The sequence below is a fragment of the Oncorhynchus mykiss genome, chromosome 11 (genome assembly GCF_013265735.2).
Source record: "Oncorhynchus mykiss isolate Arlee chromosome 11, USDA_OmykA_1.1, whole genome shotgun sequence".
Lineage (NCBI taxonomy): Eukaryota > Metazoa > Chordata > Actinopteri > Salmoniformes > Salmonidae > Oncorhynchus > Oncorhynchus mykiss.
In genome coordinates this window covers 26957272-26970858 of record NC_048575.1, presented here as the reverse complement: position 1 = coordinate 26970858, position 13587 = coordinate 26957272, and the positions used below count along the sequence as shown (strand labels likewise).

Sequence of the window (13587 nt, the reverse complement as noted above, 5' to 3'; positions counted from 1 at the left end):
TCAAATAGACTATTTCCAGTTTGCCCAGATTGTTTGTCTGCGTAACACTGCAGTGCCAAACCATACAGCAATCCTAGAGGATGTTTCTAAAGAAGCTCTCACATGTGTGGTTCTGGGGACACTCTACTTTAAAAAATTAACTTTTCTTATGAAGGCATACTCAGACTCACGCTGTGCTAAAGCAAATATCACACCAGCAGGCTGCAGGCAGGAAGGAATGGAGTTTTGCGTTTCTGACTCATGTTATTTTTGACACGCCTCCCGCAACGTTGTTGAGAGGTATCCTAGCAACTTGAGGCAGTGGTGCTTGTCTGTTTCCAAGGAAACCGACTAAACTGCTAACATTGATTGGTAGCTAGCTCGGGGTTCTCTAGAAGACAATTTCAAATAGCTGGTAAGTTGTCATATGTAAAAGATAAATGTTTACTGTACACTTAGCTAAAACATTTTATACGTTTTTTTGTGTATGAAAGCTTCAACACCTTTCAAAAGTTTGGGATGTGATGGATGTAAGCAACGCGGGGGTCAGCTGGCTAGCTAACGTTACATTAGTGAATAACCGGCTGTTAACATAGCTAGGTCGATACCGTCTTATCTGCCAGTCTACTATAACTGTAGCTAGCGATTCAATATTTTGTTGACATTTGTTGCTAAAAGTGTAATTGTCACCAATTAATCCCACATAGCGTTTCAGGACTTTGCCAGTCCCACACAGCTGCTACCATGGGGGTAGCGCTGACCAGAGCAGCGCAATGGACCACAGCAAGTTCTGGGACTGGAAAACTGGAGATCACTCCAGTCAACGAGTCTCTGCTGAAAGAGATCCTGGAGTTTGTGGAACAGTTCAGCTCCAGACACCCTCAGGAGGCCAAGCATGTGTTCAAGGAGCCGTTGCAGTGGACTACCTCTTTGGAGGCTTCTGATTTCAAAACCGAGTATGACATAAGGTAATCACGAGGCAAACGGTGCTGCCTGTGTGCTTGGTGTAATGTTACTGACTGGGGATGTTGTCATGGAGTCTAAACGTATTTTGAGCCCTGCAGCAGGACTCATATTTATGTTCTTGAATGTATTTGTTTTCTGTTCAACTTCAGTAGGACAGGAAACATCTAGACTACTTCATCAGAAAAGTCTGTTCTTTTTTTCCCTGGCTGTCTGCCTGTGATTAGTTGTTATTCTACAGTTGGTAAATGGTAACCCTTGCGGGGGGGAAAAAAACATGATTTCACATGTGAATTTTCCACATTTTGCACAAGTGAAATTTGATTTCAGATCTGAAATTCCACATCTGAAATCATGTGAAACCGTGTGTTTTTGGAACACTTCACATGTGACGATATAACCTTCCAAATGCGGATTCATATTTTTTCCCACATGAGATTTCACAGGTGCGAACAAAAATGAGTTGTTAGGATACACACACAAACAGTACTTTTAACATAGTGTTTTCAACTTACATATTTGAAACATTTTGGCATACATTATTCAATTGTGTTTTTTTATTTGTACAATACTTGTTATTCAACATGTCATCACCTGGGATTTGAACTCATAACCTCTTGGTTCATTGCATTCCGATCTTCCTGGTATGCCGCCACGCCTGTGTCAATGACTGATTTCACCTGTCTTTCTACACTTGGGACTTAAGTAAAGTGAATCTCTGCTTAAATATAAACTCAAGAAAAACCATTATATTTATCTTAGTGAATTAGGGGGTAACATTAAAACATGTTAAAATGCCTCACCAACAGACTATACAGAAAATCCTCAAATTGCTAAAATAAGTAAATGAAATCAATGATGAGAGAATAGTCAAATCCAGAGGTTGTGAGTTCAAATCCTAGTTAGGGTCATATTGAAAAGTCAGAACTAAGTGATCATGTTACATTTTTTACTCTATTTCAGCAGTGTACCACTTACTTTAAAACCACCATATCATATGATTCCCTTCTAAAAAAAATATATGTGAAAATTGCATTTGCGTTAACATTTTCACATGTAAATAAAATAGAGACACGTCAGTTGTTCACATGTGAAACCAGTTGTTCACATGTGTAACATTTTAAGTTCAAATGTTAACACCACATTTTCACATGAGGGGAATACCATGTTTTCACCTCACATGTGAATTGCAGATTCTCGTGAAATGTGCGTTTGTTTACCTGTGAAATTTGCAGTTTCATGTGAAAAAACTTTCACTTGAAAATCTAATTTGCATTTTCACATGTGAAAATCTACCTCGCATGTGGAATTGCATTTTCACGTGAAAAAACTGTTGAATTGTTGCATTCCCATGTTGTCACATTTATTTCACATGCGATCATGTTTTCACGTGTATAGTTTCACGTTATCACACACAGCTATATGTCCGGTGTTAAATCAACACTGAGAGTGTTATATTTAACACTGGTCCAGTGTCTATACGGGTCCACACTTTCCTCTGTTAAATTAACACACTGCTTATTGAAAATACTTTATTTCCATATTTCCCAGAGTGTCTTTTGAGTGAATTGTTAGTGACAGAGACATGGTTGCATTCATCCATTTTCAGTCCTGTGGCCTTAACCAAGAGAGATCCTAACCAAATATGTTATCATTAAAATGTAATTGTTGAAGACAATACAACACATATTTCATACGGCCTTATTTTGAGGGACTAGATTTACCCTAATACAGTGGCCTGAAACTCATGGTTTACAGGCCATATCTGGCCTGCAAGTCATTCAATGCTGTCTTGCAAAGTGATGAGTAATTCCTATTGGAATCCAGCCACAATGGGGAAATCCATTTATTCACCTCCAACCTGCATTCAGAATGACTTTTCGGTTGAGAAGAAAAATATATACAGTATATATATTTTTGATTTAAGCTTTATTTTAACAGGGAAGACATATAGAGACTCAAATCTTTTTTTTTTTCAATTGAGCCCTGTATGATACAACAAACAGGGCATTCGGAAAGTATTCAGACCCCTTGACTTTTTCCACATTTTGTTATGTTACAGCCTTATTCTAAAATGGATTAAATTAGTATTTTTCTTCATCAATCTACACACGATACCCCATAATGACAAAGCGAAAACAGGTTTCTAAAAATGTTGGCAAATGTATTACCAAGGTAAATAAGGTATTTCTGTTTTTTATAAGTATTCAGACCTTTTGCTATGAGACTTGAACTTGAGCTCAGGTGCATCCGGTTTCGATTGATCATCCTTGAGATGTTTCTACAATTTGATTGGAGTCCATGTCCACACCTTGTCTACATAAGGTGCAACAATTGACAGTGCATGTCAGAGCAAACACCAAGCCATTAGGTCGAAGGAATTGACCGTAGAGCTCTGAGATAGGATTGTGTCGAGGCACAGATCTGGGGAAGGGTACCAAAACATGTCTGCAGCATTGAAGGTCCCCAAGAACACAGTGGCCTCCATCATTCTTAAATGGAAGAAGTTTGGAACCACCAAGACCCTTCCTTGAGCTGGCGGCCCGGCCAAACTGAGAAATCCGGAACAGAAAGGCCTTGGTCAGGGAGGTGACCAAGAACCCAATGGTCACTCTGAGTTCCTCTGTGAAGATGGGAGAATCTCTCAGAAGGACAACCATCTCTGCAGCATTCCAGCAATCAGGCCTTTATGGTAGAGTGGCCAGATGGAAGCCACTCCTTAATAAAAGGCACATGACAGCCCACTTGGAGTTTGCCAAAGAGCACCTAAAGGACTCAAACCATGAGAAACAAGATTATCTGGTTTGATGAAACCAAGATTATCTGGTTTGATGAAACCAAGATTGAACTCTTTGGCCTGAATGCCAAATGTCATGTCTGGAGGAAACCTGGCACCATCCCTACGGTGAAGCATGGTGGTGTCAGCATCCTGTTGTGCGGATGTTTTTCAGCAGCAGGAACTGGGAGACTAGTCAGGATCGAGGGAAAGATGAACGGAGCAAAGTACAGAGAGATCCTTGATGAAAACCTTCTCCAGAGTGCTCATTTCAGTTTGCCTATCAGCCTAGCAGAGGAGTTGATGATATCATTCTTATGGTCTATAGACGTCTAGAGGGTGCCAAATCCCATGTCAGGGTTCTGTTTGTTGACTTTTCTTCTGCCTTCAACACAATCCAGCCTTACATTCTGGCACAGAGACTCATTCGGGACTTCTTCTTAGACGGGGGGCTGGATTTGTGGCTGTTGGACTTCCTGAGCCAATGCTCACAACGAGTCAAAATAGGTCCCCCTGTGTCGGATATACGCAATACCAACACAGGCTCTCCTCAGGGATGTGTTTTGTCCCCACTTCTGTACATCTTGTACACTAATAGTTGTACTAGTTCCCATACTGACAGACAACTCGTTAAGTTCACTGATGACACTGCCTTGATCAGCCTGTTGCATGATGACGAGGAACATCATGGCCCGGTCCTAGATGACTTTGTAGAGTGGTGTGAGGAATCACACTTGGTCCTCAATACCAACAAGACCAAAGAGATGTGCGTAGACTTCAGGAAGCGTACAACACCTACCTCTGCAACATCTATCAGAGGTCAGAATATAGAAATTGTAGAGGAATATAAATATATGGGTGTCCTTTTGGACAATAAGCTTCAGTGGAGTAAATGTACAGACCTGATCTACAGAAAGAGCCAACAGAGACTGTACTCTCTAAAAAAGTTGGGATCTTTTAATATAGACTGTACTATACTGACTCTGTTTTACAAATCCTTTATTGAGAGTATTTGAACTTTTTGTATTGTTTGTTGGTTTGGTAATGCCACTGTCAGCCAGAGAAACATGCTGAGAAGGAGTATTACCACAGCAAGCAAGGTACTTGGAGTCAAACAGACAGGCCTGGATGAGATCTTTAAGGTCAGGGCCCTCTGTAAGGCTCACAAAATCATTTTAGGCCCAAGCCACCCCCTGTACCTGGACTTTGAATTACTCCCCTCTGGGTGCAGGTATAGGGCACCCCTCAGCAGGAAAAACAGAACGAGACAATCATTTGTGCCAGGTGTGATATCCCTCCTAAATAGCTCAGGGAATGTTCCCATTGACACCGTAAGGCCAGCAGGCTAGTCTTTTCTTATTTAAAAAAAAAAGTTGTATTTCTTATTTCTTACTATTATTATTTTTATTGGTGCGTAACTGTTATGATAGTTGTGTTGTCAATCTTGTTTTGTATTTAAACGCCACTTTAAATGTGTACATGACACTGCAACAAAATTTCCCCATGGGGACAATAAAGTCAGTAAGTAAGTAAGTATCTCATTCTGGGGCTAAGGTTCACCTTCCAACAGGACAACAACCCTAAGCACACAGCCAAGACAATGCAGGAGTGGCTTCGGGACAAGTCTCTGAGTGTCCTTGAGTAGCCCGGCCAGAGCCTGGACTTGAAATCGATGGAACATCTCTGGAGAGACCTGAAAAAAGCTGTGCAGCGACACTCCCCATCTAACCTGACCGAGAGAAGATCTGAGAGGATCTGCAGAGAAGAATGGGGGAAACTCCCCAAATACAGATTTGCCAAGCTTGCAGCGTCATACCCAAAAAGACTTGAGGCTGTAATCGCTACCAAAGAGGCTTCAACAAAGTACTGAGTAAAGGGACTGAATACTTATGTAAATGTGATATTACATTTTTATTTTATTTTTTAAAATAAATGTGCAAAAAATCTAAAAATCTGTTTTTGCCTTGTCATTATGGGGGTATTGTGTGTAGATTGATGAGGAGAGGGGGGGGGGGATTAATCAATTTTAGAATAAGGCTGTTATGTAACAAAATGTGGAAAAAGTCAAGGGATCTGAATACTATCAGAATGCACTTGTGAATATGCACATTATACACAAATATATATTGGACCCATGTCGTCCAAAAAGTTATACTTTTGACTCATCTGTCCATAGAATATTTTCCAAGAGTTTTGATGATCATCCAGGTGCTTTTTGACAAACTTGAGTCAACTTTTTTGGATAAGATGGGTCCCATTATGTCTGGCAAAAACCAAACCCTGCATTCCACAGTAAGAACCTCATACCAATGGTCAAGCATGGTGGTGGTAGTGTGATGGTTTGTGGATGCTTTGCTGCCTCAGGAACTGGACGACTTGCCTTAATAGAAGGAATCATGGATTCTACTCTGCATCAGAGAATTCTACAGGAGAAAGTCAGGCCATCTGTTCATGAGCTGAAACTGAAGCTAATTTGGGTCATGCAGCAAGACAATGATCCAAAACACACAATGAAGTCTACATGAAAATGGTTAAAAAGCAATACATTTGAAGTTTTGAAATGCCCTAGTCAAAGTCCAGACCTAATCCCAATTGAGATGTTGTGGCAGGACTTGAAAAAAGCAGTTCTGCATGCAAGCGTGGGCCAAGATTCCTCCACAGCGATGTGAGAGACTGATCAACAACTACAGGAAGTGTTTGGTTGCAGTCATTTCAGCTAAAGGTGTCACAACCAGTTATTGAGTGTAAGGAGGAAATTACTTTTTCACACTGGGGAATTGGGTGTTGCAGAACTTTGTTAATTAAGTAAAGAAGTATCAATTTGTTTTGTATGGCTCCATTTATCTAATATTATGTTTTAGTTGAAGATCTGATAACACTTAGTATAACAAATATGCAAAAATAGAGAAAATCAGAAAAGGGGGTAAATACACTGTAGATGAAGTTTACAATTTGTTACAGATGGATTAATGGTGTTTATTTAAATAGGGAAAAGAACAGGTCCCAAAATCGACCCCTGTGGTACACCTTTATGCACATCAAGAAATGCAGACATAACCCCATCAATCACGATGGCCTGAGCTCTGTCGCTAAGATAATCATTAAACTATTCACACGCGTCAGACCTCAGGCCTATCGAGGACATCTTATTCAATAGAACAGCATGATCAACAGTATCAAAAGCTTTTGACAGGTCCACAAACAAAGCAGCACATGTCATTTAGGTGTCTAAAGCATTGACAAGACCATTAACAACTGAAGTGGTTGCTGTACTAGTTCTATGCTCAGGCCTAAACCCTGATTGCTTTACATTTTACATACATTTCTCAGATAAAAAAGAGCAAAGTTGTACATTTACCAAGGATTCAAGAATCTTAGCTAGACAAGGAAGCCTTGAAATGGGGGTGACAATGATGAAAATCCCTACTATCCCCGTCCTTATGAAGTGGCAGCACAAGAGCTGATTCCCATACTTTTGGAATATTTCCTGATAACAATGTGAGGTGTTACATAATAATCAGATTAGGCTTAGTCACCAGCTGGGTTAGGTTTAGATCATTACACATGTCTTTTCGATTGTCCGAAGCCTCTATTTCCCAATCATAATTTACGTTACCCAGGATAATAACTTTTGAATTAGTAAAGGAAGACTACAAACGAGTTAACTAAGGTTAGCCGAAGGAGGACGATAGATCCCTTTAACAGTTGTAGATACATTTTTCCCCAGACAAAGTCTTAAAGATAGTTGCTCGTTATTATCGTCATTTCTTTAGCAAGAGACATGGATTTCAGTAAAGAGCCAGAGAAAATATGTTTTATAAAAATGGCCACTCCACCACCTCTATCATGTCTGTCAGCTCAATATTATACTTTTTAAAATGATTATTTATCTATGAGACTAACTTAAACAGAGAAACTGGAACAACCATTTCAGTAACGGGTGCAATAAGTCCAAGTAACAGATTGGATTAGTTTAGAAATAAGTAGATTCATTAATCAATCAATATACATGCAAAAATATAGATATTGAAACAAACAATTCTAATAATCAACCTGCAATAGAGCATGCTGGGAAATAAGATAATGATGGCCGTGGTTTTGGTTTAACACTTCTTATTACCACCAACACTGGGGTTCGTTTACACCAATGAGTGTTAATTTCACACTTACAGAGTTAACACCTGACTCAACACTAGAAATGTTACATGGAAAAATCCACTCTGGGTCAAACTAGCCAATGTTCTGTGCATGTTGCTTTTACATGTTATCATATTAACTTCAACTAAGATCACGTGATCACATGCAATCACATGTGGAACACGTGTTTTTTCTCTAAGGGAAACCAAACAGGTGCATTTACTGTAGATTTCACTGATAACAAAAGTGCGCATTTGTTAACTCTGAGAACATTCCCCTTTCCTTCCGAAAAGCATATTTATGACATTAGCATAGACACAGAATGGAAAAAGTATCTAGGCCTAGATAGAGAAGGAAAACGGTGTGCTTGTTGCCAGTTTATGCTTAAAAATATGTGTGTTTCTCTATTTTCAGTGGCCCCACTGTAAAGTCACAGGAAACAGACAGGGATGGGCATCCTATGTTGCAGCTCACCCCTCCGAGCATTTCTGTGCACAGCTTCAGTCAGCTGTCCAAAATAGTGCAGCTGGCAACGGATAAGAAGCTGAAGGAGGTCCGAGCTTGCCTGGAAGGTAAACCATGTCAACCACAGAATGAGACTTTGCATCCCATTTGCATCCTAAATAGTCAAAGCTGCATACTTCCCATAAGCCACAGGCATAATTTGTTTGTCCTCCTTGTTATCGTCTGCTTTCATCCAATTAGAAACTGGCATCAGATTATGTTTGCAATTCTTCAGTCATATTTACTGTACCCTCCAAGCCATAATGTGGTACTTGCTAATAGCTATGTTAGTTTGAGAAAAGAAAACATTAATCTACTGTATGTCTATAATACCCTAGGCTTGGACGTTCTTAAAATAGGCCTACATCGTTTGACCTCAATGGGACAATCTGGCAAAATAAACGTGAAAAGTGAAAAAAAAAATGATGGACTTAACCATTTTTACTGTAATTTGTAGCCAACAGAGACCCTGTTGCGAAGATGCTGGGACCTAGCTTCGCCACAGTGGAGGGGGAGGACAGCTCTGTGCTGCGTCTCCTGGAGGAGGTAAAGGAGGGGGACCAGGCCAAGGAGACTGAGATCAAAGTGAAGCTGATCATCCTACTGCAGCAGCTGGACACTCAGCTCCTCAGCAGCTCCCTCAAGCAGATCTCCCAGTGGGTGCCTTTCCTTCCTCCTCCTCACTCTGTCTGCAATCTCTATCAATAACAAATCAATCTATCTTAATTCACACACTGACTCCCACTCCCACTTCAGACAAGTCCAAACATATGGGTTTCACTGATTAAAAAACAGTTTCTTACCAGACAGAACAACCACAAATGGGCCCAAGATGAATTGTCTGTATTTGTTTTTGTTTTTTTTGTACAGGGAGGTTAGGCTCAGTCCTGCCGCAGTGAAGAATGATGTTGAGCTGCTGAAAAGCTTCTGCAGTGAAGGGGAGACAAGGGTGTTGACGTCTGTTCAATACACATCAGGTTTGAGTTATCTTTCCCATTTTCTTTCTTTTGCTATTAGAGGGTAATACTGGGATATACAAAATATCTGTGTTCAACCCTGAAAAACATGTTAGTCATTATACATGTCAGATGTACTGAGACAATCAATTGTTTCACTTGCCTCAGTCGGCGCGGCACATTTGCGATGACATAACAATTAACCGTTCAGTGGGAAACGCACCACCCCAGTGATAAATGCAGTCTTTTGAAAAAAACTTCTATGCAAATAGTCTCCAACCTGTCATATCGAGCACATTAAAATAGGGTGGTATGTGTGTCACGATGCTCTGCGGGGTAGCTGTTTTCAGAGGATGATTTATCAGGGAGTGAAATCACAGCGAGCTCTAAATAACCTGGTCTTCTGTCTTCAGACCTGTCATGCGTCCCAAATGGCACCCTGTCCCCTATATAGTGCCCTCATTTTGACCTGAGCCCTATGGGCCCTGGTCAAAAGTAGTGCACTAAATATGGAATAGGGTGCCATTTGGGACGCCAGCCCCTGTACTGCTCTCTCTGAGGTGGAGTTGATCCGTCGTCCAGCGAGGATTTCTCCTGTGATGCTGCACACTTTGAACCCGTATTGGATCTGTATTTTCCCTCTAATCCTCGATCCCCTCATACGTTCTGTACCTTCAGGGAAAACTCACAATGTGGCCTAATTCCCTATAGAGACATTACTACTGTATGGTGAAATCCTATTGATTTCATGTACATTGTACACTGAACTGACATGCTCTGGTACGCTCTTCTTATTTTTCTGCAGATTATGAGTTCACCAATGGCTGTCGAACTCCTCCTTGGAGGCAGGTGCATGGTGAGATCTGCTACCTAGTGATAAAGCCGTGTGACACTCAGCCCCTGCACATCACCTGCAGCACAGCTGGAGTCTTTCTCAACGGGGTAAGATAGCTAGAGATAGATTAGTGTCACTGAATCACCACCAGTTTCCAGTAGACTGAGAAGCAAATTAGTTGTGGATTATGTCTGAACTGTCAAACAGAAATCCTGCATCAAGAAACGCTCTTTCAGTCAACAGTATTCCATTCTCCGCATTAGATATTATTTTTAGTCTACAGGATGTGTTTTGTCATAAATGCTTTAGGCATCGGTCAATTAATAGTCAAGATATTTTAGCACAGAATGTTTGCCAATTGTTATGAACAAGCACGGCAAGTTAAAAATAATCTTAATCTACATTTTTATGATATAAAACGTTTCTGTTAATGATAGCCCGTAAAGTTTCCAAAACATTAGGTAAGTGTCACTGAAAAGTTTTGCGATTTATGTACTGAAGTAGCGTTAGCTGTATGGTCGAATTCCAAGTTTGCCCTGTGTTGTTAAACATTTACAACCACCCCATTGACCTTAACGTGTCTGCAATTAATCATAAGAAAACATTTTACATGCCTCAGCGTCTTTCACTCTCTCCGTCACTGCCTGATTTGCCCGAGTTAGTACATTTCCTGTCTCCCCGTCTGCTCACCTGGAAATGGTTCAATTCAGGACACTGAAACCCGTGTTCCGACATGTATGACATTGATGGCATATTTACAAAAATGACACCTAAAAGATGACAGTTGAACATATTGTGGGTGCAGGCGGTGCACACTGGTTTTGAATTCCAGCCTGTGAAGCTGCGTTTTGATACCTTGACCCTCTCTAACCTCAGTTGTTCTGACAGATATCCAACTGAGCCTATAGTTAGTCTCTAGGGGTCTCTGCCAGTAACAGTGAATAGCTTCATGGTATTATGTATTAGTAGTGTTGATCTGATACATAAAATGTCATCTTGGTCTTCACAGGGCATAAGGCAGGAGGGTGAGGAAAATGCCTATGACAGAACAAGCGATGTCTACAGAGACCTGGTAACCCTTCTGAAAAGCAAGTCTCCCCATTTTGCAGAGAACATAAATAAACAGGTAGGGTTTCACGTGAAGCAGGTTGCGGGTTTTCTCCGAGTAATATTTGCTCTGCCGATAACCCCACGAAGCAGTATGCATTCGAACTGATCACAGATGACGTAATGTAATGCATAGTAGAGTGCGTTTAGGATTGTGAATCAGTGTCTGCGCTTGTCCTCCCCGGTGAGCTAGTGTCTGGTTGTCACGGTGCACAGTGAGAACTCTCTGAAGCTATTGCAGCACTACCTAACCTTACTTTCCAAATCACACCAGTTGAAAAGAATGTAAAAAAAATACAATTTAAAAAACAGTCCAGTTACTCACACAGACAGAGTCATGTGTTGCCCTGAAATGCCAGTGATTCATTCAGTAGTGCTGTTTCCTGCTTAAGTGATTTGATGAATTAACAAATCACCCCAATAATGACTTCAAGCTGTGGTGGGAAAAAAATGTGTTTATCATCTGAATATCTGGACATATTTTTTTGTCACGAGTGACTCGATAATGTACTGTTGGAAAATGCTGTATAATTTACAGGCATGCTAGCTATACAGCTACAGGGGCCAAATATTTACGGAGAAACTTTGTACATTTATTTATGTTCTAGGAAAGGACACAATGTTTTATTTAATTGATTCAACAAGTATATTGAGTATTTATTAGTTTCCTCGTGTCTATTTGGACTGTCTTATGAGTAGTTACAACAAAGTAGACTAGCTAAACAAATAAGAGTGTTTTCCCACTTTAAATCGTTCATTTCTGTTAGCAAAGACTATGGTCATTGTTGCTCTTGCCGGTTTCTCCTGGGCTGGTTTATATTCACGATCATTCTGTCCTTGAGCTATTGGAACGGAAATGTGATTAACACTGATTTCCTTTTACCCCTTTCTGTAAATCTTGCTCTTTAAAATGAGGAGCTGGTTGAATCAACGTTGTTTCCATGTCAATTCAACAACAACAATTCTATGTGAGGACGTTGAATCAATGTGGAAAACAAATTGGATTTGCAAAAAAATCACCAACGTAAGAGAATTTAGTCTTTTTTCCCCCACCCAACTTTTTACCTCAATCCAATGACATGGTGAAATGTTTGGTTGATTTCACGTTGAATTCACGTTACTTGACAACTCAACCAGTGGGACGTTGTCACACTAATATATTGTAGTTTGCAAATGTAAAGCCTGGCAGACAATAATATATCAATTTCAGGAACTGGTAAGTCCGTGCTTGCTTTATGGACAATAAGCTTAAGACAAAGGAAATGTCTTGTTTGACATACAAGAGTTGTCTGAAGTACGATCTGCCATAATAGCCCCTCCTCCATAATCCATGGTCGTTCCTGAGACATTTACCATTTACATCATGTAACTACAGTGGCCTATAACAACCATTGTTCTCCCCATTTGGAAATAACGATATTATCAAGGAGAAAGAGCCGCCTCATTACTTTAAATTGAATTGTGCTTGGCCAGTCAGTGTGACTTAGTGCCACAGAGAGACAGGTTAGGTTAAGTGGCGGGTAAGTGAGGCAGTATAAACCCCAATGAGCAGTGCCAGGCCGCTGTGCTGTGCTGTGTAAAATGGCCATCCAGGCTTTAATGTTTTATGAGCCCTGTGTCTGTGAGGAGTGATGCCATGAGGTTGAACCTGTCGGTCTGAGGATGTTGGACAGTAGGCCGTAAAACACTACTGTAAATGAGGTAGCTGAGATACAAATCAAGTCACAGGATTTCTCTGCCTACTTCTTTTGCCCTTTGAAGTTTCTACAGTTATGTAGAAAAACATTGAATTGTGACGGTGAGGTGATATAAAGGGAGTGTTTTGCACTCAAATCAGGCAATGTCTTTCTGGCCTTTTTACACCCCACCAAAGGATTTTCCCTCTGCAATACTGAAGCACACTTCTTATATGAGAAAGGGTCAGCTTGACTCAGTGAAGGCTGATTGCAGATCAAAAGCCTTTTGTATTGATTGGTGGAATATCTGTAACTTGTTCAGACATACAGCAAAAAAGTATTTGCTCTCAATCTTGAGGACAAAAAACTGTACGTCTGAAACTGCTCCGGCCGGGACCTGCTCTCTGATTGTATCACCAAGAGCCCAAAATGGTTGTGATCCAAGTCAACATGAAGCCTGGCAGGGTGATAGCCAAAGATAACAACACCAATCTCTGAACATGATCTACTCGTTCCCAGCATCGCGGAAGCAGATTTTTTTTCACAGTTTTATTAGATCAGACATTCTCAATCAAATAAGCAAGAGGCAGCCAGAGGAGAAGAGTGCAGCACCTGGGAAGCGTACCGCATAATGCTACTCCCTTCCTTGGTGTG

General features: G+C 40.6%; 1 protein-coding gene across 1 annotated transcript in view; it reads left to right on the top strand.

Annotated features, from left to right (window-relative positions):
- Positions 1 to 310: 310 nt before the first annotated feature.
- odad2 (outer dynein arm docking complex subunit 2) overlaps positions 311 to 13587 on the top strand; it is a 68563-nt gene continuing 55286 nt past the window's right edge. Inside the window, exons 1-7 of the mRNA XM_021620611.2 lie at positions 311 to 394; positions 687 to 947; positions 8270 to 8427; positions 8817 to 9015; positions 9230 to 9336; positions 10121 to 10257; positions 11160 to 11276. Coding sequence (XP_021476286.2) covers positions 724 to 947; positions 8270 to 8427; positions 8817 to 9015; positions 9230 to 9336; positions 10121 to 10257; positions 11160 to 11276 — 942 coding nt within the window. The 5' untranslated portion in view covers positions 311 to 394; positions 687 to 723. The remainder of the gene's footprint in view (positions 395 to 686; positions 948 to 8269; positions 8428 to 8816; positions 9016 to 9229; positions 9337 to 10120; positions 10258 to 11159; positions 11277 to 13587) is intronic.